The sequence below is a fragment of the Prunus dulcis genome, chromosome 5 (genome assembly GCF_902201215.1).
Source record: "Prunus dulcis chromosome 5, ALMONDv2, whole genome shotgun sequence".
In the NCBI taxonomy this organism is placed as follows: domain Eukaryota; kingdom Viridiplantae; phylum Streptophyta; class Magnoliopsida; order Rosales; family Rosaceae; genus Prunus; species Prunus dulcis.
In genome coordinates, this window is record NC_047654.1 from 14,764,028 (window position 1) to 14,791,373 (window position 27,346).

The 27,346-nt window shown below is 37.9% G+C and overlaps 5 protein-coding genes across 9 annotated transcripts; 2 read left to right on the forward strand and 3 right to left on the reverse strand.

Annotated features, from left to right (window-relative positions):
* Positions 1 to 962: 962 nt before the first annotated feature.
* LOC117627968 (serine/threonine-protein kinase AtPK1/AtPK6-like) lies at positions 963 to 3,752 on the reverse strand. The gene is made up of 6 exons (XM_034360294.1): positions 3,005 to 3,752; positions 2,639 to 2,721; positions 2,431 to 2,551; positions 2,144 to 2,317; positions 1,637 to 1,744; positions 963 to 1,536 (listed from the first exon to the last, which is right to left on the reverse strand). Exons 1-6 carry the CDS (start codon positions 3,641 to 3,643, stop codon positions 1,252 to 1,254), a joined length of 1,410 nt encoding a protein of 469 aa, XP_034216185.1. The 5' UTR covers positions 3,644 to 3,752; the 3' UTR covers positions 963 to 1,251.
* An 894-nt stretch (positions 3,753 to 4,646) lies between these two features.
* Positions 4,647 to 14,500, reverse strand: LOC117627964 (transportin MOS14). 3 transcript variants are annotated; one of them, XM_034360287.1, is made up of 27 exons: positions 14,284 to 14,500; positions 13,183 to 13,260; positions 12,956 to 13,018; positions 12,734 to 12,781; positions 12,503 to 12,649; positions 11,839 to 11,970; positions 11,684 to 11,724; positions 11,458 to 11,549; positions 11,192 to 11,319; positions 10,401 to 10,476; positions 10,199 to 10,319; positions 10,024 to 10,123; positions 9,504 to 9,585; positions 9,050 to 9,132; positions 8,548 to 8,664; positions 8,299 to 8,350; positions 7,954 to 8,109; positions 7,723 to 7,846; positions 7,545 to 7,626; positions 7,375 to 7,463; positions 7,215 to 7,289; positions 7,046 to 7,100; positions 6,551 to 6,670; positions 6,352 to 6,444; positions 6,129 to 6,274; positions 5,487 to 5,664; positions 4,647 to 5,380 (listed from the first exon to the last, which is right to left on the reverse strand). In XM_034360287.1, exons 1-27 carry the CDS (start codon positions 14,404 to 14,406, stop codon positions 5,102 to 5,104), a joined length of 2,880 nt encoding a protein of 959 aa, XP_034216178.1. In that variant the 5' UTR covers positions 14,407 to 14,500; the 3' UTR covers positions 4,647 to 5,101. The 3 variants fall into 3 exon arrangements, with proteins under 3 accessions (XP_034216178.1, XP_034216179.1, XP_034216180.1); XM_034360288.1 differs by lacking the exon at positions 12,956 to 13,018 and having other exon boundaries at positions 14,284 to 14,466; XM_034360289.1 differs by lacking the exons at positions 13,183 to 13,260; positions 14,284 to 14,500 and having other exon boundaries at positions 12,952 to 12,970.
* Positions 14,501 to 15,777: 1,277 nt separating this feature from the next.
* On the forward strand, positions 15,778 to 19,737 carry LOC117627967 (polynucleotide 5'-hydroxyl-kinase NOL9). Its single transcript, XM_034360293.1, has 9 exons — positions 15,778 to 16,178; positions 16,479 to 16,576; positions 16,712 to 16,745; positions 17,060 to 17,229; positions 17,492 to 17,675; positions 18,073 to 18,253; positions 18,471 to 18,570; positions 18,893 to 19,020; positions 19,397 to 19,737. Exons 1-9 carry the CDS (start codon positions 15,991 to 15,993, stop codon positions 19,448 to 19,450), a joined length of 1,137 nt encoding a protein of 378 aa, XP_034216184.1. The 5' UTR covers positions 15,778 to 15,990; the 3' UTR covers positions 19,451 to 19,737.
* Positions 19,738 to 20,436: 699 nt separating this feature from the next.
* Positions 20,437 to 23,259, forward strand: LOC117627966 (probable myosin-binding protein 5). 3 transcript variants are annotated; one of them, XM_034360291.1, is made up of 4 exons: positions 20,437 to 21,485; positions 21,641 to 22,471; positions 22,613 to 22,879; positions 22,996 to 23,259. In XM_034360291.1, the coding sequence occupies exons 1-3, from the start codon at positions 20,720 to 20,722 to the stop codon at positions 22,834 to 22,836; spliced, it is 1,821 nt and encodes a 606-aa protein (XP_034216182.1). In that variant the 5' UTR covers positions 20,437 to 20,719; the 3' UTR covers positions 22,837 to 22,879; positions 22,996 to 23,259. The 3 variants fall into 3 exon arrangements, with proteins under 3 accessions (XP_034216182.1, XP_034216181.1, XP_034216183.1); XM_034360290.1 differs by having other exon boundaries at positions 22,613 to 23,259; XM_034360292.1 differs by having other exon boundaries at positions 20,438 to 21,485; positions 21,644 to 22,471; positions 22,613 to 23,259.
* A 270-nt stretch (positions 23,260 to 23,529) lies between these two features.
* Positions 23,530 to 26,905, reverse strand: LOC117627590 (serine/threonine-protein phosphatase PP2A catalytic subunit). The gene is made up of 6 exons (XM_034359745.1): positions 26,370 to 26,905; positions 25,314 to 25,428; positions 24,905 to 25,013; positions 24,749 to 24,826; positions 24,036 to 24,227; positions 23,530 to 23,955 (listed from the first exon to the last, which is right to left on the reverse strand). Exons 1-6 carry the CDS (start codon positions 26,620 to 26,622, stop codon positions 23,782 to 23,784), a joined length of 921 nt encoding a protein of 306 aa, XP_034215636.1. The 5' UTR covers positions 26,623 to 26,905; the 3' UTR covers positions 23,530 to 23,781.
* Between the last annotated feature and the right edge of the window lie 441 nt (positions 26,906 to 27,346).

Sequence of the window (27,346 nt, forward strand, 5' to 3'; positions counted from 1 at the left end):
GGGTTTGAAGGAGTCGACTTTATGCGGTGTGTTTGGCCGACTTTTGCCACTCGGATAGTTTGGGTTTTAATTGGGCAGAGAAATGGTTGCTTTCATTCCCACTTTTTGACTAGGATGAGATGACAGAAACTTTAATTATTATTAGGATGGCTCAACCTTTGTGTTGAGAAGTGAATGTGCCTATGACGTGTGAGTTTTGAAAGTAAGAGCTTGATTGGGACTGCGGTTAAAATGACTTCTGACAATGAGAAGTGATTCTGAGGCAGTAATAGTGTTTTTGGGAAGTGCTTTCTCTAAAAGCACTGGAATTTACAATATAAGTTTCAATGCTCTTACCAGAAAACGATCATAAATGCTTTCTAATGCTTTCTAAAGAAGTAGTTTCGAACGACCCTTAATAATGTATGCTCCTTTTTGCCCCAAGAAAAAGTTGGGGTGAAATTCTGTGTTAAAGCCAAGACAATTGACATCAGTGATTAATGCCTCTTGTATCAATTGGGTAAAGTGTGATCCCTAGGGTGCATCTGTCAATAATTTTATACTACACGTGATACATGCATCAAATTGAGGGAACCTTCTAGTAAATAGAATGATTGAATCTTAATAACATAAGAAATAAAATAATGTACAAGTCTAATTCTGCAATTTAACACTGGTGTTGTGACCACTGACCACCTTGGTACATAAGTAAGACCAAATTACGATTTTCCCCCACTGATTTTTGGACTATTTCTCACTCCCTCAGGTCACTGGAAAATAGCTTGTTGGTCGTCATCTTGTCAAACAACTTATTCACATTCACATTCCTTCCCAACAACACAACAGTTTCAAGTGAAGATTTTAGCACAAGCATGTTTAGATATTAATATTGGAAAGTATATTGTGAGAGAATCATTTCTTAAAAATCTCCAACACTAATTAAGAACTTTTGTAACGTTGGAGCCTTGTAAAATTGAAAGAAGTTGACAGAAAAATTCAACATCTTATATAAGTAAATGTGGAGGAGAAACCAGATGAACCACAAGTGGAAGTACTCCAAGAAATTTTCCAAATATAATAAGACATGAAATTATTTATTAAGTGAGAATAGAATAAAATGTACACTTGAGATGATGTTAAACGTATTCTAAACTCAAAACTTGCATCATTACTTGGACGGCAATTTGGAAGGGGGGCTTCATTCAAATCGTCTTCACTTCATTTAGTTCTTCTTTTTTCCTTTAACACTCTAGTCTAGCAGCAGCCTTCAGTTTATGCAGACGAAAGCCACGGGTTAGGAGCCACGTAAGTATATCCCTGGAAATGCTCACCCGCTGTTGGTGTAGGAGCTGGTGAGTCGTCCAGAGGCATTGTAGTCCAGCACCGATCGAAGTTGGCTGTGCAGTCTTTTCCACTCACATCCGGCTTGAACTTTGGGAGCAGTTCTCTGGCCTCCAACTTCTTCCAGTTGATTGATCGAAACCATTTATGACTTTTGATATTATCACCTCCGTTGGGCCCACTGCCCAACCTTTGTAACGGATCCTTTTGTAGCAACTGCACAATTGAAGAAGAATCTTCCATTGGTTAGCTAGCTGTTCATATGAAAAAATGAAAAATAAAAGGGAGAAAAGATCATATGGAATAATATACGTACTCCTCTGAGCAAGGAGTGAGCTTCGCTGGTAAGATAAGGTGGAAGTTTAACTTTCTCTTTGATGATTCTCTCCTGGAGTTTCTTTCTATTCGCATGCGTAAATGGTGGCTGCAGGAAAGGGGCAAAACAATTTTTGAACAAACAGTCAATATTGGTAATTTAAAGACTTAAAATTATAGCCATCTTGATCATTTAAAGCATTATAATGGTATCAACTAATGAATTTACAAAAGTATGCTAGCCCACTATAACTTGTAATAGTTTTGCTTTCTTGCACGAATGTTTCAAGTTAATGACGTGCCCTGCCTATGAATCGATGTTGGAGCCTAAAAGTCTAATTAGAAGAAAAGTAGAGGACCTAACAATGGGCAGAGTTCAACAAGCTTCTATTTCGTCAATAAACATACCTTTGAAAAACTCATAATTTTGAATGTGCAATCTGAGAGGACCATTAGACAATTACGAGTTTAAATCACAAAATTGTATTGGATAGATCTATTGTTTTACCTGCCCACTTAGCATCTCATACAAAAGTATACCAATGCTCCACCAATCTGCATCTTTGTTATGGCCTTTAGACAGCAATATTTCAGGAGCCATGTATTCTGTGGTCCCACACATTGAATTTGATCTGCTGGCTTCATCAATTTCCTTTGCTAGTCCAAAATCAGTTAGCATGACCTGCATCACAGGTATCCATTTCAGCAAAAGTAGATGTCCCAGTGAGAAAAGGATAATCTGACTACCAAGCATGTTCCTACAACAAATAGTGAGTAAATGAGCATGGCCATTACATGCCCGTCAGAATCCACAAGAACATTTTCAGGTTTAAGGTCCCGATGTACGATCCCGCACTTGTGAAGATGTGCAACAGCAGATACTATCTCAGCAGTATATAGTCTTGCTTGATCCTCGCTACTCAAGAAACATCCCAAAGACGAAATCAAAACAAATGGACACATACATTGAGTACATATTTCTAATAATACAAATAAAAATTACCTAAAGATTCCCTGCCGGTACAAGTGAAAGAAGAGATGCCCTCCATTTATAAAATCCATGATCAAATAAAGCTTAGAGTTGGTCTGCAAAGCCAAAGACAACATACAAGCTTAAGAGCATACTAGTATACAATGAAATTCACATAAAATGGTTCACAGCCAATGAAATCACATAAGATGGTAAGCAATCAAAGAGAGCACATCTGATACATAAAAAAGACAAGATTTTTGGTACAAAAAGAGAACAAATTTCAATAACCCAGCAAGAGTTCAGAGCTGAAAATTAATGGGAAGGACCAGTTTTTCTACTATGTAAACTTAATTCCATCAAATTCACTAAATTAATTAAAAATCACAAAACAGGTACCTGGAAAGAGTAGCGAAGCTGAACAATGAAAGGGTGCACAACCTTGGTGAGGATGTCTCTCTCAGCTTTCATATAATCCACATGGTTCTTCTTTATAATTGTGTCTTTCCTCATAACCTTCATAGCATAAAGCCCATCACTTTCGTTGCCGTTACTGCCATCGTTGCACTTCTTTCTCACTTGAAAGACCTTCCCAAACGCGCCCTTACCCACAACTCTGAGCATCTCAAAATCCGCAGGCCCAAACTTACGAGCTCTCTCTTTGACTGCGAGCTCGGTCTTTTCTGATTCCCCATCATTCCGATTATCAGTTCCGTCTGGATTTTCGGATTCGTCTTCGTCGCTCTGGGAATCGAGGAATTCGGCGGTGAAAGGGAGGGAGGAAGACGGAGCGAAGCGCGGGGAGGGGCCCACGAAGGAGTGAGAGCGGTTGTGGATGACCAGTGGAGCCGGAGGGAGCGACGTGGCGGAGGTTGATTGGTCGTTGGGGATGGCGGTGGTGGGGCCGAAGAGGTCGTTAAAGTCGAAGTCTTGAGGTGGAGAGGAGGAGGAAGAAGAAGAGGAAGGCGGGATTGTGAGGTTACTGAGCTTTGCGGCCAGCAGAGAGTGGAGGCTCTTCTTCTGAGACGACGACACCATGTTTCTTTCTTCAAGCTCTCTCTCTCTGCTTCTGCATGATGAGAGAGAGAGAGAGAGACAGAGAGAGAGAATGGTAAGCTGAGTGTGCGTGAGGCTGTCAGCTGAGTCAGTGAAAGGAAGATGACGTTAACTGACTGCCATTGGCAACGCGCCATTTGATATTCGTGAACGGCATTTCCCATCAGCTCCCGCTACTACACGTCGTTTGGTTTAGACGACATCGACCGTTCGACTTTAAGGTTTAAAAAACGAATAGTAACGACATGTCCCTTCCCTTCTTGTCTACCACTATGGTGGTATTGGAATTTCAAATATCTATAGGGTTGGATTGAAATATAAAGAAGAGAGTTCATAATAAGTTTTCTTTTGGAGTGCTAATAAAATCTGATTAAATTAACTTTTTAATTCATGACATGTTTGATAATGAGCCTAAATTTCCTTCTACAAGACTACAATAAATGATGATCTTATACAAGGATCTTACAGTTTAAGTGGTTAAGAGCATGTATGAGTTCTTGTGTTCGAATCACTCATTTTTCAAATATCATTTGTATAAACAAAAAATTCAATCGTCATCCTAGGTAGGCGTACAAGACAATCCATTGAGTATTGTAATTTGTACCTACAATTTGTTGTAGTAGCTACCACAACCAGCGACGTCATCGATAAGGGCTATGAAAGCAGTGCCTCTTGTATGATAGTCGTCACAGAATTAGGTTGTAGTTAAAAGCTTTGAACTTTGATCATGAGTTGCAGCATGCGTGGGCTTTGCATTCTTCTTCTTGGAAAAAAAGGAGAAAGGGAATAGCATTTGTGTTGTGGTGTGTGAGTGAGAGCTTAAATCCTTTACAACACCTCATGCCACCGCTGACAAGGGTCCCAGCTAGGCCACGGCTGCTTATCAGATTCAAAATATATAATCATGTGCTTAAACCTTCTTCATCTTTTCTCAGAATCGCAAACCAATTGACAAATGATGTGTGACTTGAACAATGCATCTGTCTGGATCACAATACATGAATCAAATTAAGAAAGCTTTCAATTCAATATAGTTTGTACAGCAGCCACTATGCCCACCACTACCCACAGCTTCCAGTCCAATATATCCGACAACATGAAAGGATGAATTTGGAAAACTACGACTAAAGAATAATAATAATGCCTACAACTTTTCTTTCCCTTCATTAATCTACAACTCTATACCATGTCATCCTACCCCCAAAAAATGACAATGCCAACGAAACCACTCAAATACAGAAAACGACATCTCTGGGATATCCTCTCCCACCCATGTGGAGAAGAAGGGCATTGAATCTCCTTAAAAATTGGAGAATCAAAGTCAAATACTGACAAAAAATATGAGATAAATTACACGCGTAAACAACTCATTTTACCGACAGGCGAGGCTAGGCCCCCTAAGCAAAATGGCCACTCTATGGCAGATTCATCTCTCATCCTTTATGATACAGGTGCTATGTTCAACTCAAGTGGCCTCAACGATCCTTGAACAATCTCCATAACTGTTCGGTTACGCCGGCAAACTTCTGATAACTCCTCAACTAGAGCAGAGACAGCATTAACATTAACCCCGGACGCAGCATCTGACAATGCTTTTAAGAATCTTGAGCGCTCAAACTCTGTCACAGCTGTCAAAGGAATTAATGAAACACTCTCCTTGGCCCACTCCACTGACGGTGGCCCATAAGCTCGACATAGTGAAAGTAGTGTGTAGCGTACCTGCGCAATCGGAGCTAAGTGAAATTCCAGACACATACCATCATCGCTCATTAGGTTAACAGTGAGAGTGTTAGTGTGCAGGTTGAGAATACAAGCAAAATTATACCAATTCTAGTCGAGAGCTTGGAAGTGCTCCTGTTAATGAAGCAATCAAAATTCTTGTAATGCTGGGTCCTCGAGGAATAATTACAGCATTCCTGATGGGTAAGTATTGTTCTACCTCAGTAGAGTTTGCAAGATCAAAGATATCAGATAAGAAGGTCAATATTGAATTTGATGCCTCTCTGCAAAGAAGAAAAATACAAAGTTAAATAGCCATTGCTCATAAAAGGCCTCAACCAAGATATTTGACATCAAACACAGAAAGAAGCGCCTATGATTTTAAAGACACAATAGCACCATATATAAAACCCCAGTTGATTTGATACATGCATCTTTTTCTGTGTCCATGCAGGGTTGACATTTCTGTAAAATTATGGACCCACTTGTAAAACATCTCTCACAAATTTTGGAAAACTCTTTGAATTTCCAAACTTATATTCATTCAATGTTATGTAAATGAATCCGTTCTTCTTTATTTGCTAGGGAACCTTTAGATGTTAACTGGAAAGCATGGAATGTTTTGAAATAAGAGGCCATGCTATCATGTAAATGAGGCTATCATCTATCACTGACATTCTGTTACAAGCCAAAGATAATAAAACATTCGACCTTTGACCCCAGAGAGAGAGAGAGAGAGTTACAATACCTGTGCTGCACTGTAATTCCAATCATTGAGCAATCCACTAATGATGGAAATACGGCAGATGGAATAAACAACTGAGGGCAATACCGAATGCATCTTGATGCCAACAAAAAACAATCATCTGCTATATCAGGTCTGGCAGTAAATTCCTGAAATAATTGATAAGTTAACTACAAAAACAGTAACATTTGAAACAAATTTCAATTACAGCTAAATGAAACCTTACCTGAATGCTCGTGAGAAGATGTGTTGTGTGCATAAAGAGTGCTTCAATCAGACTTTTCAAATAATTTGCACAAGATGGATCAGAACCAAATATCTGCAGCATAAGAAGCAACAAATGCACCAATTTAAGTTTATAGCAAACAATAAAACAAAAAATAACTAAAAGAACATTGAATTTTTTTCCTTCCAGGATAGCTTACTTTTATAACTTCACTAGAGAGATAGAGGAAGCATGGTTGGTGATGCTGTTGATATAAACCTTGAATCTCTTCTAGCATAGCTCCAATTGTAAATCCCATGCACCTTCCAGAAGTCCTCACCTAAGGAAAATGAAAGTCCTCATTACCACCCAGTGACAGATTCTTTTAACTTCATCATTTCCAGACGGGCAATGATAAGATCAGAAAGTTTTGAATAAAACAGCATTGCCAGGGCAAAACATTCATATGGCTCACACCGAACCACCAATGACAGGAAAACAGAACACTATTAATACAAATTCTTCCTCTTATCATATAAGGCAATGGGAAAAATTTTGAAGACCAAACAAGATGCTGCGGGAAAAAAGACAGGTATCACAGTTGAATCACATAACTAAACACACTGGATTCAATGTATAAATTTAGCAAAAAACCTCTATAGTAGCTTTAACAAATTCAGATTTAACATTTTAGAAGGGGGATCAGTGAACTCACAGCATATTTGCATGCTCGGCACAGAGACTCCATTGTCCGCACGTCCCAAGCACGACTTCACCAGAAACATTCAAAAAATGGATTAGAATAAGGAAAGGAGATTAAGATATATGAGTATGGAAATTTGTTACACTGCAATATGTTCAGCAAGTAATGTAGGAACACTTACAGATCAAATATGGCTTTAAATATTGGCCAAAGTCTTTGGATTGCATCTGCCACAGCTTCTGCATGATTTACGTATCTGGAATTGATATTTACTAGCATGTTAGCACATCCGAACAAAATAAAAAGAAATAAGGGGCATAACAACAAGATGTTGATCATACCTAAAGATATACCCAAATCGATCAATGTGAACTGTTAAATCACGAGCAGGCTTGCTATTTAACGTGTCTGGGCCTTGGCTGACAACTTCCTGGTTGTTGACAGCATTAATTCAGTATTATCACCCATAGAAGAATTTATATGTGCACTTTCTTCTGGAAATGAAACACACCTGTAAAGGAGTAACGACGGGCAAGCACAAGGCCTCCAAAGCCCTTTTAGCATGGTCAGGTGGAAGTTCAGTAATGACCTTGCTGCAGAAGAGAGTTCAGTAGATGTTCAGATCATCAACAGCATGGTGCAAAACAAAATTGATCACACAACGTCAGAACATGCAGAAGATAGTTCACCTTAAGGCTTCAACTAGATGCAATGAGTCCTCAGCAGAGACCTTAAAACTACCTTCACCATTCACTGCCCTATGGTATATATGGAAGAGTCCATCCAAACATCCACAGAGCTTTAACCGGCAATCTGCATTCAAATATGAGGCATTCACAGAGCTTATTAACCGAGGCCGACCAGGTTAGAAAGACAAACTACCATGAATTTTTTCTTCTTAAACTAATGAGATTTTGTACCGTCACAAATCTGCCTAAATGCTACAGCTGCAGCTGCTGCAGAGTCTTCTGAAACACCCATGCCACTCATGAGGATATCTAGAACAGAAGGCAGTATGGACGGTCCGCCAGGTGCAGCATCAAGCCATTTTGAATAAGCTCCAATTGTCAAGCACACTGAACACTCTCCATATGCAGGTGACATGCATTAGTATATTAGACATCAGAGTGGTGAAATAATATAGAAAAAGTATAACTTCTATTTGATGCTGCCCTCTTACAACACAGGGGGAGAGGGTCATAACTGAACCATCCATAACTGAACCATCCATGACAGATGAACTATAACTATTAAAAATACATTACCTGTCTGAAGTAGTTGAGGATGTTGAGGTAGTTTTAGAAGCCTATCCATAACCTGTTCACATAAAAAAAATATATAAATATAATAATAATAATAATAATAATAATAATAATAATAATAATAATAATAATAAACCCAAAAAAGAGTGAGTATTATGAGATCATACCTTGTGAATTACTTCATTCTCAACTACTATAAAGGGCAATAGTAAAATTCAAATTGATGTAGAAAATTTTTGGACAACATCATACCTTGGGCATTACTTCAGCTTCAACTGCTGAAACATAACTTGATATAGCTCGGATGCCGAATAAAGCAGCTTCGGCTGGGCGCCATTCACTTTTTTCATTTTGACAGCAAGCTGCAGCCTTAATAATATGAAAATATCATGTTCAAACTGTAGTAGAAAGATGACAAAAGGAATCTTACATAACAAAAACTGGAAAGTATTATAGAAGAACCATCCTCAAAATCACGTAATATATCTTCTTTGAAACTGCTAAAGCAGGATCACTCCTTCAAAGAGAAGAATAAACAATCCTTGAATATTTTAATTTTTCCCCAAACATCAATTCTTTACAGGTTAATAAGATCTCGACGGACCCATATATTTATTAAAGATATCAAAAGAATATTTAATGAACTTCACAATATATATATATAGTCAAAATTTCATCATATGCTTCAATTTTCAGAGGTGTCTGACCAAAATTTCATCGAATTGGGGTTATAGTCAGAAAAATCAATACACACCTCATCAAGCTTCATGTAAAGAATTCTCAGGGTTGCATCGCCCCCTAAAACTGATGCTGCGTCAATTAAGACATCGGCAACAGCTGGAAACAAACAGATTCAGTTAGAAATGAAGCCATGCTACATTCCAGGTCTCATAAAAAAGACTATAAAGAAGAGGCAAATACACTGACCTTCACATAACAAAGTTAGAACAAAAACAAAAAAGCAACTAAGTTTCAACAAAAACAGAAAAGCAACTAATTTTCTAATGGCACTGTGACCTCCAACACCAGTGGTTTGGAAAAGGTCTAATACGAACATATCTTTAGGGTACAAGAAATTCGCACATGGATCCAAACTGAACTGATGAGATGCAAATTAATTTCCAAGTGCAAGTTTAGAAACTTGCACAATTTCTGAGGAAACTATAAGACAATAACGACATACACCAAACAAAACAACTAAGAATTACCATATCTAGTCTGCTTGAATTCCTTAAGGTCCTCGTATGAAAGGTCTTGATAATCTTGGGGATATTGAATTCGAAAGCTAACCTGTCAAAATTTCAGTCTCTGAAAGTTTAGTGTAATAGAAGAATGTCCAAATGGAATGTAATGTGGTATTTCATTGCTTCTTCCATTAAGTTGAAGTTCAGTTGTAGGACAATTAACCATTTTCCCATAAACAAATCTAGTTTTTATGATAAATGAGGAAATTAGTTCTCAAATCTTTTCATAGCCATTTAATTTATGTGACAAAAGGTATCATGGTAGATCCATGTATGAAAGAATCATTTCTTGGGAAAACCACTAAATAGAAGATTGATACAAACAGCAACAAAAAGGAAAACATATGTGGTTCTCTTTACATCACCAGGTTAACAAGCTAAACTATTGGTTTGGTAAAATCACTTCATTAATTATCATGAGAACAATAATGGTAACAAGTCTGGTATATTACATTCAGAATACAACATAAGCAAAAACACTTACTAGGGAAACAAGTGACTCATAAGCTGGACGAAAAACTTGTAGCCTTCTATTTCTCTCAGCTTCAATGGAAGATTCATTAACAAACGAAATATGCAAATCCCTGGAAGAGTAGAGTTACTATAGTCAATATTTGTTTACACACGATCAAGTAGTCTGTAGTTCTAGAATGACTTACCTTTTGGTTAAGTTCACCTGAAGACTGTGCCAAAAATTGAATGTCATGGAGGCGATATAGTACTCTGGGTGTGAAGCAACTTCCAATAATGCCTGTACAATCAACATTGATTCATCTGAACCTGAATACCAACCAAAAACAAATAGATCAGAAACAGTTCAAGAGATAAGTTCAAAATATTGTAGCTGTTGAATGCTTATACCAGTTGCTATAAGTTCAACGTATGAATCACCCATGTCAGAAAATAAGCGGGCAATGGCCTTCACATCTTCCTCATCCTGAAAATAAGAAAACATATTGGTTGTTTGTTTGCTTTTCTTGTAGGTAAAAATCACTTTTTAACCGAAATTTGTCGTGTGCTTGGCAATTGATGATTTTTTTGTTGTTGAAAAAACTCTATGAAAAGCTCACCTTCCATCTCTACTATGATACACAAAAAGGGTGTCCTATGTGATATGGTCCTCCCACATCATTGAATAAATAAATTCTTGAAAATACAAGTGACTAATGTTTAAAGTAGCTCAGGAAAATAACTCTTATAATCTACAACACATGTCAACCCAGATCCGGCATGAAAAAAAAGTTTTAGTGCCTGGATTAAGAATGTTGTTGTCCATCCTAAGAAATATGAATGAGCTCATGATAATTATGGCTCCTTTAAAAAAAGATATAATTGGATGCCAGATTAGAAAAACCTAATGCCCTTGGCATTAACAAAATCAATTGAAAATTTTGCATTGCCTATAGACTTCATATGAGGACGTTGTGAAAGAAAATCCACAACTAGACAATCACCAACATGATCAAGGAACCCACATATATGACCAGTGCCAAACTTGCAAAATATCCCCAATAGATATGCAAAATGGACCAAACCACCACTTAAACAAGAGATAACGTAAACAATCAAATATTACTTATCAACTAGGCAATTATGCACGCCAACCCCCGGAAGGAAAAAAGGAAACTTGTACAACTCTAAACATGCAATACCTTTGACGAATCTCTAAGTTGCGCCTTAAGATTCATTACTTTAGGGACAAGCACTTGAATTAAGGGCATCTGCACAGTGACACCTCCAGAGCTTCCAGCGGCAGTGTAGTGTATCAATTCAGATATAACTGCAATACAAAGGAAAACGAAAGGGGGGGAAAAAAAAGAAAATCAGCCCAAAGGCAACACAGAAGTTGATGAAGTAAATGCATATAATTTACAACACAGTTCCCTGAGGAACATCAGCTTATCCAATTTGTTTTTACCATTTACCGATGCCTCTGAAAGTAGCTCAGAATTCAAGCTTGAAAGGGCTGTGAGCACCAATGGGTGGGATGCAAGCACAGAACCAGGGATCCTGAAACCCACATAAGTTCAATTAAGTACCACGAATCTTTGTTTCCTCTCAAAAAGCCCTAATTAAGTTTGCACAAAACACCAATTAATTGCAAGCACAGAACCAGGGATCATCAAACCAACAAAAGTTCATACCCATGCTTCAGTCGAAGCCAAGAAGCAAACGCCTCAAGAACCTGAAAAACCAACCAGCTAAAAATGATTAAAAAAATAGCACTATAACATCCAAGAGCGAAACTTGGTAAATCTCATCAGCATAAAGTAATCTATACAGTTATGAGAATAATCACCTGCTCCTTAAGCTCGTTAATACTCAAACAGGCTGTCAAGATGTTAAGAGCAACCTCCATTTGTGAAGTAAGCTCTTTATCAAATTGGCGACGTCTTTCCGGGCGAGCTGCTATTTTGTAGTTGAATACTTCCTGATTTTAAATCCAAGAAGTGAAAAACTTACGAACACGGTGAAAAATTAGGCATGCGTCCACAATGATGCAACTAAAGTTGAAAGAAAAATACATTATTCGGGCCATATATAAGACCGCTAATAAAATAACTCCAGTGCTTCACTACATGAATAACCCTCAGTTAAAATTAAGAAAAGACCAAAGAGCATGATATTGAATAACTTTGAAAGCATTAGGAAAGAAACGGTATGCTTTGGAAAGGACATGCATTATTTATATGTCAGATTTGTTAACTTCACCTCATGCTTCCTTTGTGTGTGTGGGTGGGTGGGTGGGTGTAAGGAATCCAGAAACAATGAAAAAAAAGAGTCAAAATCACTATGAAAACCTTTTGAGTCTGCAATCTAACCAAGTAGCACTAGGAAGAATGACTTAACTTTTTACAAAGCACTTTCATCATTTCACATGGACGAGATTTAAATCATCCTTGTCAAATACAGATGCCAACTGCAGTGTGCAAATATAAATTTAACAAGCATCATTTATATACCTCAGGCAAAACTGTTAGTAACTCCAAAAACCCTGGTATGTATTCCGGATGCAAATTCATCTCATCCTGAAGCCACTTCACAATACCACCACCCCCCCAATCTTCAGCAGGAACATGTACAGCCAAAGCAGCTACAGCAATGCTAATCTACAAAGCCAGATACTTGAGCATATATCCTCTTGGGATCATAAAATGTGATGAAAGAGTGTCAAAGAAACTTCTAGATAATACCTGAGTTCTGACTTTTGGGGGGCCTTTGTGGAATTTTCTCAACAAGTTCTGCACCCGAAATACGCATGAACAAAAAACTTTCAATATTTGTAACAAAACAACCAACCATTCTTCATATAAAGAAAAAGGTCCATTACACTCTAAGAAGACACTAAGGTGAAAACTGAGGATGGATACTCAATTCTCACTCAAATTGACAATGGACAGTGGATACTCACTCACATTTAAAGAATCACGTAATGGACGAAAAGCTTCAGAAGGTAGTTCTTCAAAATCTCGTTGTACCTAGATGAGATGCAAAATGAACTAAGAATCTAACACAAGAAACCACCACAACCTAACCAAGGCTTACATAGTTTGGACATTAGATCTTAAGCAACTATGGGAATATAACACAATAAAGTAAGTGCATGAACATTGCTAACTAACAATAAGGAGAAGAGAATTACCTTGCTTCTAAGGGTCTGAGAACAAAAGATTAAAGTTTCTAGATTGCTAGTTGCATCATGAAGCAAGTTATCAGCAACCTAATAGAAAATAAGCACATTAATGTTCCGAAAACCCACAAAGGTATAACAACAGATTTTACTCAATAGGGAAAAACTCAGAACACCCATAAAAACGAAAAACTTGAAAGTTAATCACAGGCACATACAGACACATGCATACAATCGAATCATTCATATATAGCCACATGAATTGATAGATTTTACACTCGCTGCACCACCTTGTATGCATGTGTCCGTATGTTTTATTTATGTGACTACTAAGCACAGGCATAGTTTATGAGTGGGATGTCTTAATTAACTGTTTTACATGTCTTGGGACACTTTTCAACACATTCTGGAGATGGATAAATCTTGTTGTAATTAATTTTATCTTAAAATCATGATCTTTTATAGATTTTTACAAAATAAGTTTAGATTTAATCTGTAGTTTAGATGTATAGAAAGAGATAGAGAGATGGGAGACAATAATGGAGAACCGATCAACCTTGACTTTATACCTCTGTTTTATTGAACATATTAGGAGTTGCATGACAAATTAGTTCAAGTATAACATAATGGCATAAGTATATGCATGCACAGTACAAATATAGCCTATCCTACTCTAGATAAAGAAGACATATGACAACCAGAAATCTATCAATTCCTCAAGGTAAAACTTCTAATTTTCAAAATTTTCTGAGAAATGTATCAAAGAAACAAATGGCTCCCCTTTCGCACATTAGAAATGAAATACATAAGAAATTAAGTAATACTATCCTGACCTTAGCATACCGCTCAAATCAGATTATTGAAAATAAACCCTAAAATTGAATTCATCTCATTCAAATGAAATGAACTAGGGATTCCAAACTACTCACGAATCCAATTGCATCACGATGGGCAAACATACCAAAGTAATCACTGAAATCACAACGTAAACTAAACAAAAACCCAAACCCAAATCGAGAACCAAACTCTCCAAAGCTTCAGCAATCGATCAAAAACTCAGGAAAAGAGAAAAGCACATTCAAATCTACCAAAACAGAGTGAAGCGCACAGTACCTGCCAGGCGTCGAGCGTCCGCTGGAAGTCTTGAAGCCAGCGATCGGCCTGCAAACGAACGCCGTCGTCGGGGTGATGGTAGAGTGCGTTGAGGGCTTCCTTCACTGTGTTCTGGAGCTCCATGGTTTTGCAGTAGCTCGAAGCTCCTCGCACTTGTTCGATTTGTTTGTTTCTTTCTTTATCTGTTTTTTTTTTTTTTGGTCTCAAGTGATTTTTTTTTTTGGTTGATAAAACGGGGCTTTTGGCGCCCCAGTGAGAAATAAGGGTTGGGGTTGAATTTGATCAGCGATGAGGATTTCGCTGGCCGTCCGATCTGGGCGTATGGTTGACTCTTGGTCAATCCGAGTAATCGGGGGAGGGTTTCGCTGTGGAGTGAAAGAGGCTGTTTAAATTGAAAGAGATGTCTGGTCGATGGGACACGTGGCGCGTGATTTAGATGTGGCTGGGCCATCGGATTGGGGCCCACTGAACAGATTGTCCATGTGAAAATTCCCCTCATGGATTGAAACACTTTAACCGCACCAGTAAAGTAATTTTGTGGGAGCCTCTAAGCGAAAATATAAATATTATATATATATATAATATTCCTTTTTTTTTCCTTTCTAATTTTGATAGGGAAATATTAATATTTATTTAGTTAAAAATGAAAATCAAGCAGTGCATCCCATATAATTGTAATAAAAATGGTTGTGGATCAATTCACTAATCTGGCATACAAATTTACTTCCCTATTATGATAATAACTACCATTAATCTCTCACATGATAAAAAAAAAAAAGGTGTAATATTCACCTTTTGAATTAATTAAGAAATATTAGGTGATAAGCAAAACTAGAATACCCAGTGTGTATTCCATATCATAAATTTCATCAAATTAATAAATAAAATTCGAGGTGATAATATGCAACCACTACATGTGCATACACATTTGTCTATCCTAAACATTTTGTAATCAACTAGAATGGTAAGATTTTTGTCCATATTTCTTAACAAAGTAGGACATGATTGCTAATTAAACAAATCTATAAAACTAAGGGCCCGTTTGATAGTTATTTCAATTTTATTATTTATTTTTTTGTGTTAGAGTATAGAGAAAAAAGAGGGAGAATGAAAGTGAGAATGAGAGGTGAGAGGATGTGAGGGAGGAGTAACAAAAGTTTAAACTAAAACTAAAAACTAAAATCTATTTAAAATTGTTTTCACTTTTGTTACTCATCTCTTCCATCATTTATTCTAATCCTCTCTCTCAATCTCATCCTCACCCCTAAAATTTTCAAAATAAAATGACGGGAATCAGAGTGGTAAATAAGTCAAAAAGAACCAAAAATGTAATTTGGGCAAAAAAGAAAAAGAAATTATATATTGATTATTTTAAGCAGAAATTGTAAGGTGTTGGCTTAGGAGGCCCAAGGTGTGGCTCAGGCCTGGGTTGTTTTGCTGTAATTTTTCCGTTTCTGTTTGGGCTTCGTCCCGCCCAGTCAACCAACCCGAATCCGAAAATTAACCCGAACCGTCTCCTTTCCCGGTGGGTCAAACAGTCAAACCAAGCAATGCTTTTTTGGTTGGCAAATTCATGAAATCAACATGTGCCATTGCAATTTTGCCTCCAAGCGCATATAAAGTTTCAGTCGACAAGCCGCTCTTCCTCTGCTACAGAGCAAAACACAGTAGAGAGAGAAATAAGCTAGAAGAGAGGGAGAGAGAGGCATGGCTTCACGTTCAGAACCCGAAAACCCGTCGCCGAACATTTACATACCGCCAGAGTGGTCCGAGGCCGCAGACTGTATAGCATACGACTCAGTCACTTCGCCGCCTCCCATTGCCATAGTATGTGGCGCCAAAAACTGCGGAAAATCCACCTTTTCCCGCTACCTCCTGAACATTCTGCTCCAGAGGTCAGCTGCTCAGTTCCCTTTCCCACTTTGCAACCGTTTATTAAGTTCACGTATCTGATTAGTTTTTGAAGTAACCGATGATTTCTTTGTGTTTATTTTTATGTTAGCTGAACTGGGTCACCTTATTTTATGAATTCTCTCTACTTTGGAAGTGGAATTTGGAAAAAGTTTTCATTTTTTTGATGGGTTTGTTTTGAATTTGAAGTTTTGTTACGTTTTGGCTGTGTGAGTTCTATAATTGTTTTGTTATTTTTACAGTGATGTTCTATTAATTTTTTGTGGTTCTATTTCTATTTTCAGGTATAAAAAAGTTGGTTACTTGGATACAGATGTTGGTCAACCTGAGTTTAGTCCACCTGGTTTTCTATCTCTCACTGTAGTAGATGAAGTGACTCCAGGCAATTGTTTATTTTTTGCACTTCTTGTGAATAATTTGTTTCACACTGTAAACTGTTAAACATGTTAGAGGAGGTGTTCTTTTTTGCTTCTGTTGCTAATTGAGTTTTTCTTTTTCCTTGTTTGGTTAAAAATAGATTTGACAATCCCACATCTGAAGACACCGGAGAGGTATGAACTTTTATCTGCCTAGTTTAGGTTTTTAACTTGTTAGAGGAAGTGGTAATATTGCTATTATGTATTGCAGAATACTTATTATTTGAGACTGCATGGATACGAATACTAATGGACTAAATATGACTGTCTTTAGGAGCAAGGCTTAGACTAATAAACAATGAAAAATAAGGGTGTCCCATAAAGATTTCAATTTAGCTCATGAATGGTGTAGTTGATGGTTCAAGCCTTATAGGACTCAGAATAGTAGTGTAGAAGCTTGAGAATAATTGAGGAATAGTGTAAATTTATAATTTGTCTCTTTTTCACAGATGTCTTTTCTTCGGTGATGTTTCTTCGAAGAGGAATCCTACAACATACTTGAATTATATATTTGCTTTATATGATTACTATCAGAAGGAATACTGCTTGTTTGGCAAGAGTGCTAGCCCTGCTAAAGTTGGATTGCCTCTTGTTGTGAATACTCCTGGCTGGGTGAAAGGTATGCTCTTTTACTTGGTCAACTGCTTCTCTCTTTTAATTGCAATCAAACAATTTCTCCAATCATATATTTTGTTTTTTGTTACTTTATTTCTTTCCTATTTGGCCTTCTCCTGTAGATACGAACTAGACTTACCCAAGTTCCACCCTAGCCATGTACTGTTTGAGGCAAGGCCCTAGGGGCTATCTTATGAATCTTCTTTTAATGAGTATTGTTGTCTGGTTATGAATAATATATGATTTCCTCATTGCTCGTGTGCTAGGTGTCGGTTATGATATATTGGTGGATATGTTGAAGTATATGGCCCCTAACCATGTTGTTAAAATAAACATATCTGCTGAGAGTAAGAATCTACCATGTGGGGCATTCTGGTTAGATGAGGATCATGATGGGATGCTAAATCTAATAGAGATCAATTCAGCTCGTCAGGACTCTTTCAATAGATCGTAAGTTCTTGATGTCCTCAGCATTACCTGGAAACTTTAATTTGGTGCAGCTTATCTGTACATTTTTTATAATTGATTTCCCCCTGTTGAGAATCATCGGTGCATTGTTGCATTCTTTTCTTGCTTGATCATATACTGCAATATTCATATTAGTTTTAGACCAAATGCCAAATTTCTTTTCTATGTTTCATAAAGAATTTGTAGGAGGCGATTGCTTTTAGTTAAACTTGGGAAAGTTCTTCTTTCGAACAAAATCATTGATTGAATCAAGTTATCCAGTGTCGGTCATTTGCATAATTTTTTTTCCTTCAGTAAGTAGCATATGCTTGCTAGAAGAGATGGAATTGTATGGATGTGCTGGCTTTCTCTGTAACATATAATCTCCATTGTGTTGCAGGGTTCTAGTACAAAAGGATGCGCGCCTGTTGCGTGATGTACGAATAATGGCTTATTTCAGACAGTGCTTTTCAAGTAACCTGAACATTACTACTATTAAAGAACTGGCTCATGTTTTGGCCTCTCACCCTCCTTATGAAGTTCCAATATCTAGCATTAAGATTAGACATCTGCATTGCCAGGTCAGTTCCCTGCAGGTTCTGGAAATTTTAAAATCTTGGTGTCTTACATTTGTGATTGAATTTTTTAATTCTATTTATGTTTTCTGTATGGTTCTTTAGAACATTTTGAGGGAGTGCTTAGTGGTGATTACTTTTCTAACTCACTGCTTTTGATTTGTTGTTAATTGTCATTATCTTTTCAATTAAGGTTTGTAATAGTTTAGTTCTTTTATGTTAGGTCCCAGGTTCTGAGATCTTCTATAGTTTGAACGCAACCATTGTTGGCTTGGCAGTTAGCTCTGAAAGAACGGAAGATTTACCTTGGTGTGTTGGTCTTGGTAGGTTAATCTGCTTTGCCACACTTTTTTTGTTATATTTCATCTTCTCTGTATAGCTCTGCTCATAATTTTATATTTTCTGACTCCAATATGTGGGGGAACTGGGGTTTTAATTGTGATTTTTCAGGAAAATTAAGAAGATTTTTTTCTAGAATTTGGTTTAGTGGTGGCAGTAAAGTACATTCTTTAGTTTTTTGTGTTTATGTTATCAGAGAAATCCAGATTTTTATTGTTGGTGCAATGTGGAAACATATAGATAGGTAGAACCAATCAGTTTGAACTAAGGTTCTTATGCATTTTGGTTGATGCCTTTTTTATCTAGGAATTGTGAGAGGCATTGACACATTCAAAGGCTTGGTATATGTGATAACACCTGTTCCAAGAGGCACTCTGGAAAAGGTCAATCTTCTTCTGCAAGGTTTTATCCAAATTCCTACTGGTTTGTTGCAGGTAACTGAACCCCTCCTATGTAATAGATGTTTCAGAACAATTCTCTGCCTTTTCATAGTCTCTCACATGCATTTGTGTGGAAGACAATTTTGGATTTCTTGCCCTTTTTCCCAATACAATCTGATCTTATAGGAACAACAGTTGGTGATGAAATGTTCTTGTTTCATGGATAGTCAATCAATCTGTTTCTCACTGTTATATGGGATGCGTATAAGCTACAGTAAATGAAACAGAATAACTGGCATGTTGCTCACCTAACATATATATTTCTATCTCATCCAATACTATTGAGTGTTCTTTCTGTTAAATAAATCTCTGTAAAGCAAGATTCATTAATATTGATCTGTTGTTCTTATTGAATGGACCGAATTTTCAGGTCCAGGGGTGCATATCACCTTATATGTCTGCGAATGTTTTGTCTGCAAGCTAAGCTCCTCCACAGTTGCTTGGGTTTCAAATGACCTCGTTTGCAGTCATTAAGCTAAGTAGTTTCCTGCTGTTCAAGAGATGGGCAAGCAATATGGCAGCTCCCTGTTTTATGTAGTTCCAATAGATTATATCTTAATTACACTTGGATTTGATCGTAAAGAAAATATCAAGGGTTTATGTTTATACTATTGGGCAGTGGTGATTGCACAATTAAGCCAATTGTTGTAACAAATTACGTTTTTTGTTGAAGCTCTTACACATATCTAAAAGAACGCATATTACTTGACCTGCCTTAGTCAATAATTTGGTGAACTCCTTCTCGTTTTTGTGGTGAAGCAATTTTTGTTGCTTTGAGTCGCAGAACTGCATTTTCAGTTTTTATGATTCATGGAATGGTTTGCATTGCATTGTTGAATCATGGACTTACTCTGAAATTGGCGGTGTAAATGTCGAGTGGGTCAGTTAAAAGTGTCATCATCTAACTCTTTACACGTTCAAGCTTTCCCGGCAGAGATCAAATAACTCATTGGGATGGTTGAGTTGTCCAGAAGCTAAGTTTCCAAGATGACACTTATACACAAACGACCTGCAGAATGTTTTGTATGTCCAATGTCTTGGAGCTACGTATGGTAAAAGGAGCAGTGCTTTAGAGCACCAAATATAACCCTTCATAATCTTCATTAAAGTTTTGTTTTATTTATTGTCATACCAATTTTCTTAAGCATAGTTAAGACCCTGAACATTTTGAAATTTGAAATATGGCCCAAGGCTTGGGATAGACAAAAATTCTTCTGGAACACAAAGGCTAAGCCGGACAAATCAGTGGCTTAACTCTATTGTTATGAAAATGCTGGCGTTTATACTAATCCAGTTGGTTGGAAAGTGCATGATAGACCGTTATTTCAGGTACAGGCTCAGCCTCAGAACCGCCATTTTTGTCCAAAGCCCTTTTTCTATGTATAGGCAATCAAATTCCACCACCCAAAATTTAAAATCTTGATTTGGAAAAGTTTGCCCCTCTCCTTGTTTAGGCATTTACACAGACACACACAGACACGGAGAGAAAGGTCATGATCTAGGAACGGTCTGCTCCACCAAGGTCATGATCTTCCATCTCATCAGCCTTTGAGCACTTTGACTCCATTTTCATAGCATCTCTCATTTCCACAATCTAGACCTAACAAAGCTGCAGCAACCCAGATAAGGATAAATAAAGGCCAAATATTTCTTGGTTTTATGGTTGTTTCTGTGTTCAATCAACACAACTAAAATGGCTAAGCGATCCTTTACTCGTTATGTCGAACAAGAGCTGGGAAAGTTGCCGCATTTCGTGATCTATGCTTTGCTCGAATGGACGTTAATCATTCTGCTTTTCATTGATGGGTTCCTTGCCTTTGCTGCCAATGAATTTGCCAAGTTTTTCGAGCTGAGAATCCCATGTTGGCTCTGCACCAGAATCGATCACATCCTCGTTCATAGGGACCAAGATTTTTATTACAATGATTCCATTTGTGAAGCTCACAGGAAAGATGTTTCATATCTTGCTTATTGCCACAACCACAAGAAGCTGTCTGATATAAGAAAGATGTGTGAGGCATGCCTGCTTTCATTTGCTACTGAGAAAGAATCTGATTGCGATACATACAAGTCCTTGGTTGGTATTTTGCACAAGGATCTTGAGTGCTTTGTTGAGGATGATTACCACCAAATTCAGCTGAGTGTGCCTGCAGCAAGGACATGGGAGGAGGCAGCAGGGCAGGTTGAGAATAATGGCAGCATTGTTCAGGTTTCGTGTTCGTGTTGTGGCGTGCCATTGAAGATGAGCTCTACTTCCTCGGCCTATCCTAAGGGCAAAAATGGCAGCGCATTAGCACATGCTCCGGCTCCTTCTCCACGAGCACCGTTGAGAAACGATGAGAATCGTGGTTTGGAGTTGCCCCACATTCGATACACAGAACTCAAACTTATGTCTGATCATGAGTCCGAGCTTCCAGAGGACGAGTATGGATCACACCCACCAAATCGTGACTCTCAATGTGAGTTGAGCGCAAAACCTTGTTCTAGCTTCCTTTTGGTTAAGTTCTTTACATGTATCTTTAAGCTGGCAGCTTTATACTTTATCTGTCCAAATCCGATATGATTTTTTCTTTTTTGGAAACCATTAACTGATTGGAGGATGGAATTTGTGTAGCAGTCAAGGAAGATCCCAAAGCTTCTGCAGTGCCATCATTGACAGAAGGTGATGACTTAACTGATGATGCAAACAGAACACCTGTTTTTGGCAAAGGAAACAGGTTTTTTGGGATCCCACTTACAGATTCAGCTACAAATAGTCCCAGGGTGGCTATGAGGATTTCAAGGAAATCACCACTGGAAAAAGGTAGCGACTTTGTGTTAGAATCTGCCGACGGGAGCACTCCAAATGATGCCGATTGTGATTCCATTTTGCACCGGTTGAAGAGACAGGTCCGGTTGGATAGGAAGTCGCTGATGGCTTTGTACATGGAGCTGGATGAAGAAAGAAGTGCTTCAGCTGTCGCAGCAAACAATGCAATGGCCATGATCACCCGGCTACAAGCAGAGAAGGCTGCTGTTCAGATGGAGGCCTTACAATATCAGAGAATGATGGAGGAACAGGCAGAGTATGATCAGGAAGCCCTGGAAGCAACATATGATCTGCTTGCAAAGAGAGAGGAAGAGCTCAGGATTATAGAAACTGAAATAGAGGCTTATAGAGAAAAATATGGATTGCTCAAGGAATTTGGCTATGAGGCTGGTGAAGAGGTCAAAGGCTTGAACAATGGTGAGCATAATGGGGAGAGCACACCCAATGATCAAGTCATGTCATCAAAGGAGGAGAACGTAGAGGGAGCGCTTGCTGAATCTTTGAAACCTTTGAAAGAGGAGAAAACCTACCTCCTGGGTCGGATGAAGAAACTCGATAAGAGAAGTAACTTATCAGCTAACGGGTTCCATTCCTTGCAGGGCTCTGATGGTCTGAATCATCCTGATGATGAGATAGGTAAACATAGGCAGACACACACACATACATACAAGCACATACATTTATACACACGCACACACGCACACGCACTGAAGTAGAATTTGAGCATGTTCTACTGCATTTCTAACAAAAGACCAATTTCTGTTTCCAATATGGCAGGAAATGGAAACAAAGCTGCTCTAACAAGGCAATTGTCATTATTGTCTCATCTTAGTGAAAGGGTGAAGGCCCTTGAATCAGACACTGGATTCTTAGAATATGCTGCTAAGACACTTGAGAAACATAGCGAAGGAACACAACTTTTGACAGAGATAACTCAAAACTTGCAGAAGCTTCGGCACCTTGTCATGATGCCCCCGGAGAAAAACAGCGGATTACCTTAAAAAAAAAAAAAAAAAAAAAAAATTTATCCTGATAGTTCTCATGGTAATTGCTTATAATCCTCTCCCCATTTTTACATGATATCTTCACTTTGATTAGCTAGATAGCTTGAAGTTGAAGCTTTAATTAATTTGTAATTTTATGAACATCTACTTTACAAGGATGCTAGGATATTGTTGGCAATGCTAGAGAAGGTAGGAAAGGTGAGGCAAAAATCTTCATAGCTGACGAGCAAACCCCGCCTCAGAGTACCAGAATGGCCTTGCGAACCTCCACAGATGAATTGCTTCAAGTATACATGTTTCTTGTCCACTAGAGTTTCTCTTTTCATTAGAGTTGTTGCTTCATGCATGGATCCAAAACCAAAAAGCATATGCTTTTTCTGTACTTATATTGTCTTTTTAAATAGAATTTTTGTTCGCAAATTACATCAAGAGAGAGAGAGAGAGAGAGAGCGGAAAGAGAGAGAGAGAGAGAAGCCGGAAATTGCGATTGATGACCAACACAACTAGTCTGTAATGCGTAGATTAACAAGAGCCAGCCAACTTTTTGCAAATATGAGAAAGGAAGAAACAAAAACAAGAGCCAGCCAACCTTTTGCAACTATGAGAAAGGAAAAAACAAAAACGAAAGAAACACATAATTGGAATCTGGAAATAATTCTTTTTTGTTCACCTGAAACTGAATGCAGCTCATAAAGCACATAACTAGTTATTGCTGTTTCCAGTCATTCCTTTCAACTCTTTTAATACAAGACACAAGTCTTACTGAGATAATCCTATAAATCACATGAATTAAGCAACAGAACAACTTTAACCAAAAGAATGAATATGTTTTCTTTCTGTCTCTTTCTCAACTAAACATCAAAACTCATCTTCTTTGTAAGACAAATCTACAAAAAGAAATACGAAAGGAGAAAATTGCTAATGGGTGGTAAGTTATGTGGATTACAAAAAATAGTCTGGAGTTCTGCGTGTTGCATCAGGCTCAACCTGCCGAGGTGCTGGGTCAAACTGAAGGAAATTCTGCTCCATATTCTCTCCAATCTCAAGAATTGCAGCCATATTTCCACACCGATAGCAGTAATTTGGAGCACTAAACACCGTGACAACATTCTTTTCCTAAAATAATTAAACAAAATTAGAAACAGAACTCTGAAAGCATCAATGTGAAACAGTATTTATGCTTCTTATGCACTAACCTGGCACCAATTGTAGCCTTCCATCACAAGCTGGTGAGCTCTAGAAATAAGACTCAGCCCATTAGTATGATTGAATTGGGCTGCTATATCTTGTCCAAATGTATACCCTGCGCCCCGAGGAGATATTCCCCATCCACATCGGTCATCCGGATCAGACCACAAGAGATCACACATCGGACCTTCATGAGGAACCTGCTCCCATTCAAACGAGGGGAAGACTAGAATTACTAAAATCGTCTATACATACACCATGAAATGACAATGCCACACCAGTATTCAAGGGATGCTTATGCCAATATATCTTGAAAAAATTGTCTAATACGGAAGACTTCAAAACAACCCCAGAGTAAGTGATGTGCTACTTCAATCTCTTCAAGTGCAGCTTTGTCGGTGACTTCTCCCTACATTAATATACTCGAGGCACTAATATTGCATAATTTACAGATAAAGCGAGTTAAATATTGGAACATCAGGACCGCTCAGGTTCTATTTCATAAAGAGTTAACAGGCAAGCAAACCCAACAACCAAAATGAGCCGTCCATGCAGATCAAAAACGAGAATGAGACAATTTTGACCATCTATGTGTAAAATAAATTATGACAACAATGTGAGCATGCATTTCACTTATATATTTCTTTCAGTTTGTGTAACACACATAAAACAGACTTGCTGAAGAAAAATATATTGTTAGAGGACGAAAACTTTAGTGTACCTCTTGTATCCGGTCCAGAGCACGAATGTTGTCTAAAGTATCTAAAGAGGGGGAGAGTCCGCCATGCAAGCAAAAGATCTAAAAGAAGGGAAAAAATGCTTGTTAAATGAGAATAATGGGGATAATAGGTTAAGATAATATCTAAAAAATTCAAACCTGACTCTCGATCAAGGCTGTGAGCGGAAGATAATCAAAAAGGTCAGTGAAATGCTTCCAGACATTAGCATTTCCATATTTCCTCAAACACTCATCATAGAAACCATACCTGAGAAGGCAACAGTTTACTGACATAAATCAGGATTTGATATTTCAGAATGACTAATTAAAACACTTGAACCCTAGTGTGTCATCACTCCTACGAAATTTAGCAACTTCCTTGGAGTATTTGTCAACATAATGAAAAAGATAAAGGTAAAACTGTCTACAACATATAAATGGCTTCTTTTACACGACTAATTGGGAAGTCTTTCGGATCAACAGCGAGTTCCACGACTTGGTCTTCACTATCAGTACTTGTAAGGTTTCACTTTTGGGATGGAAACACTTTAAAAGAATAATGCCTTACACTTGAGTTATTTGCCGACTCTCATGATTTCCTCTAAGAATTGTAATTCTATCTCTGTAACGTACTTTCAGGGCCACTAGAAGTGTGACAGTCTCCACTGAGTAGTATCCTCGATCTTGATAAGAAGAAAGAACAAAAGAGAATTACCGACAAAAGTTGTATAAGCATTTTCTGGTCAAACAAAATGATTGAACAGTCTTAAAATTGTGTGAAATTAAATCATCTTTGTCATTAAATGGAAGGTAGTGTCCTACTTGCCACTACATAGTCAGAGAACCAAATAGCTTTCAATTTCGGGTTTACAGACGAAGATGTCTAATAATCTTGCTCATCAACTTTCAAAGATTGATAGTGTGCTCAATGCTCAGATAAGACACTACTGAATAAATCCGAACTATAAAGATACAAAGAAATGAGATATTAACTAAAAATTGTGAATACAATGGATAAGATGGCATGCTTGGTCAAATCATCTAAACTAACTTTTAGGCTTGCGTTGGAAAAATGTAAGTAAGTCATGGCTGGGTTAGACATGGGAACTTAAAGAGACCTTATTAAGCCTAGTGTGGTTGAAAATTACATGTGACTACTTCGCTCCATCCCTTAGACCGAACACAAGTCAAATCTAACAACACGAGCACACATAAAATTCATCCCTAAGTAGGTGTTCCCAGAGAAAAACTTAATGTTCATTTCTAGCTCAAAACCAACTATCATAATAATGTAAATACCTCATGTTCTACTGCAACAGCTCAGAACCTGCCCAAGTCCTTGAATTCCATAAATAACCAGCTAAAATCTCCTCTATGTAAAGAACAAAAAGGCACCGGCCTTCCCTTTGTTACATTTACATTTTAACTAACTTCCTACCCATTTCTTCGACCAAAATAAAACTTCCTATCCATTTCAACCCAATAATGAAAACTTTCACCGAAAACACATGTCCATGCTCCTAAAGATGTCACATTTTCCAAAAATCAATCTACAGCTAATTTCTCTAAAACAAATTAACTAAATTAAACAACAACCAGGCCAAGTGATAATGCCCTAACTGACCTACATAGTCGCCCATGAAGAGGTAATTGGTATCGGGGGCGCTGCCGCCGATCCGAAAGAGCTCGACGAGGTCGTGGAACTGGCCATGGATGTCTCCGCAAACCGTGACGGGGCACTTCACCGGTTGCACATTCCATTCCTCGACCAAAATCGCCCTCGCTTGCTCGCACAGCGTCTTCACCTCTGGCTCCGGCAGAGGCTTGCACTGCATCAAGTGCTCAATCTGACGGTCCAGATCGGCGTGCGGTGGCATCGTCGTGAATTATCTTCGCTACTCGTTGATTGGGGCACGGTCTGAGCTGAACTCGCCGGAAATGGAGTTGATTCTAGGTCATCTCATCGGGGCGAGATGCAGGAGATTAGGGTTAGGGTTTGAGAAGAGAGAGAATTTAGGATTGGGTGCTGAAGCTCAATTTTGTTGTTGCTGGTAACTGGTGAGCACATCGTTCGTATATGCTGTAGGATTGCATATTTATTAAGTTACCTTACTTGACATTCATGTGGCATTGGCATGTCGATGTATCCAATAGCTGGCCCAAATTATAACATATGGACGATGTAATTTCCAAATCAATAAGGCTGCTACTATTATTATGTGGATGATGAGTTGGACGTGCTATGTCAGTTTCAAATTAAATTTTCTTATATTTTATTAGGGATTTTTAGGTTTAATGGTCCTTAAATTTTGATCAGATTTGTATTTTAATCCCTTTATTTTTAAAATTATTTTCATGGTCCTTCAACTTTACTTTTAGTTGGACAAATAGTAGTGCCGTCAAGTTTGTTATCTTTGTTGTTAAATATAAGGGCAAAATAATATTTTTATATTATTTTAAATTTATGCACCCATTTTCTTCCTCTTCGCTCTCCAGCATTCATCATGTCCTACATTTATGTTTCTCAGTCCGTAAAAATTGTGCAACTATGTTACTGTCTCTCTTTAGTCACTCCTTCAACACCTATTGATTTCTCCCCCA

Coding starts and splice junctions, on each gene's coding strand:
- LOC117627968 (XM_034360294.1), bottom strand. CDS start 3,643: ATGGTGTCGTCGTCTCAGAAGAAGAGCCTCCACTCTCTGCTGGCCGCA. Junction 2,722..3,004: donor AGCTTCGCTACTCTTTCCAG/GTACCTGTTTTG, acceptor TTGGCTTTGCAG/ACCAACTCTAAGCTTTATTT. Junction 2,318..2,430: donor TTGTGGATTCTGACGGGCAT/GTAATGGCCATG, acceptor CCTGTGATGCAG/GTCATGCTAACTGATTTTGG.
- LOC117627964 (XM_034360287.1), bottom strand. CDS start 14,406: ATGGAGCTCCAGAACACAGTGAAGGAAGCCCTCAACGCACTCTACCAT. Junction 11,725..11,838: donor TTAACGAGCTTAAGGAGCAG/GTGATTATTCTC, acceptor TTGGTTTTTCAG/GTTCTTGAGGCGTTTGCTTC. Junction 7,290..7,374: donor CGATTTGGGTATATCTTTAG/GTATGATCAACA, acceptor TATCAATTCCAG/ATACGTAAATCATGCAGAAG.
- LOC117627967 (XM_034360293.1), top strand. CDS start 15,991: ATGGCTTCACGTTCAGAACCCGAAAACCCGTCGCCGAACATTTACATA. Junction 16,577..16,711: donor AGTAGATGAAGTGACTCCAG/GCAATTGTTTAT, acceptor GGTTAAAAATAG/ATTTGACAATCCCACATCTG. Junction 18,571..18,892: donor ACCTTGGTGTGTTGGTCTTG/GTAGGTTAATCT, acceptor TTTTTTATCTAG/GAATTGTGAGAGGCATTGAC.
- LOC117627966 (XM_034360290.1), top strand. CDS start 20,720: ATGGCTAAGCGATCCTTTACTCGTTATGTCGAACAAGAGCTGGGAAAG. Junction 21,486..21,640: donor ACCAAATCGTGACTCTCAAT/GTGAGTTGAGCG, acceptor GAATTTGTGTAG/CAGTCAAGGAAGATCCCAAA. Junction 22,472..22,612: donor TCATCCTGATGATGAGATAG/GTAAACATAGGC, acceptor CCAATATGGCAG/GAAATGGAAACAAAGCTGCT.
- LOC117627590 (XM_034359745.1), bottom strand. CDS start 26,622: ATGCCACCGCACGCCGATCTGGACCGTCAGATTGAGCACTTGATGCAG. Junction 24,228..24,748: donor CTCTGGACCGGATACAAGAG/GTACACTAAAGT, acceptor GAATGGGAGCAG/GTTCCTCATGAAGGTCCGAT. Junction 23,956..24,035: donor AAGGCTACAATTGGTGCCAG/GTTAGTGCATAA, acceptor TAATTATTTTAG/GAAAAGAATGTTGTCACGGT.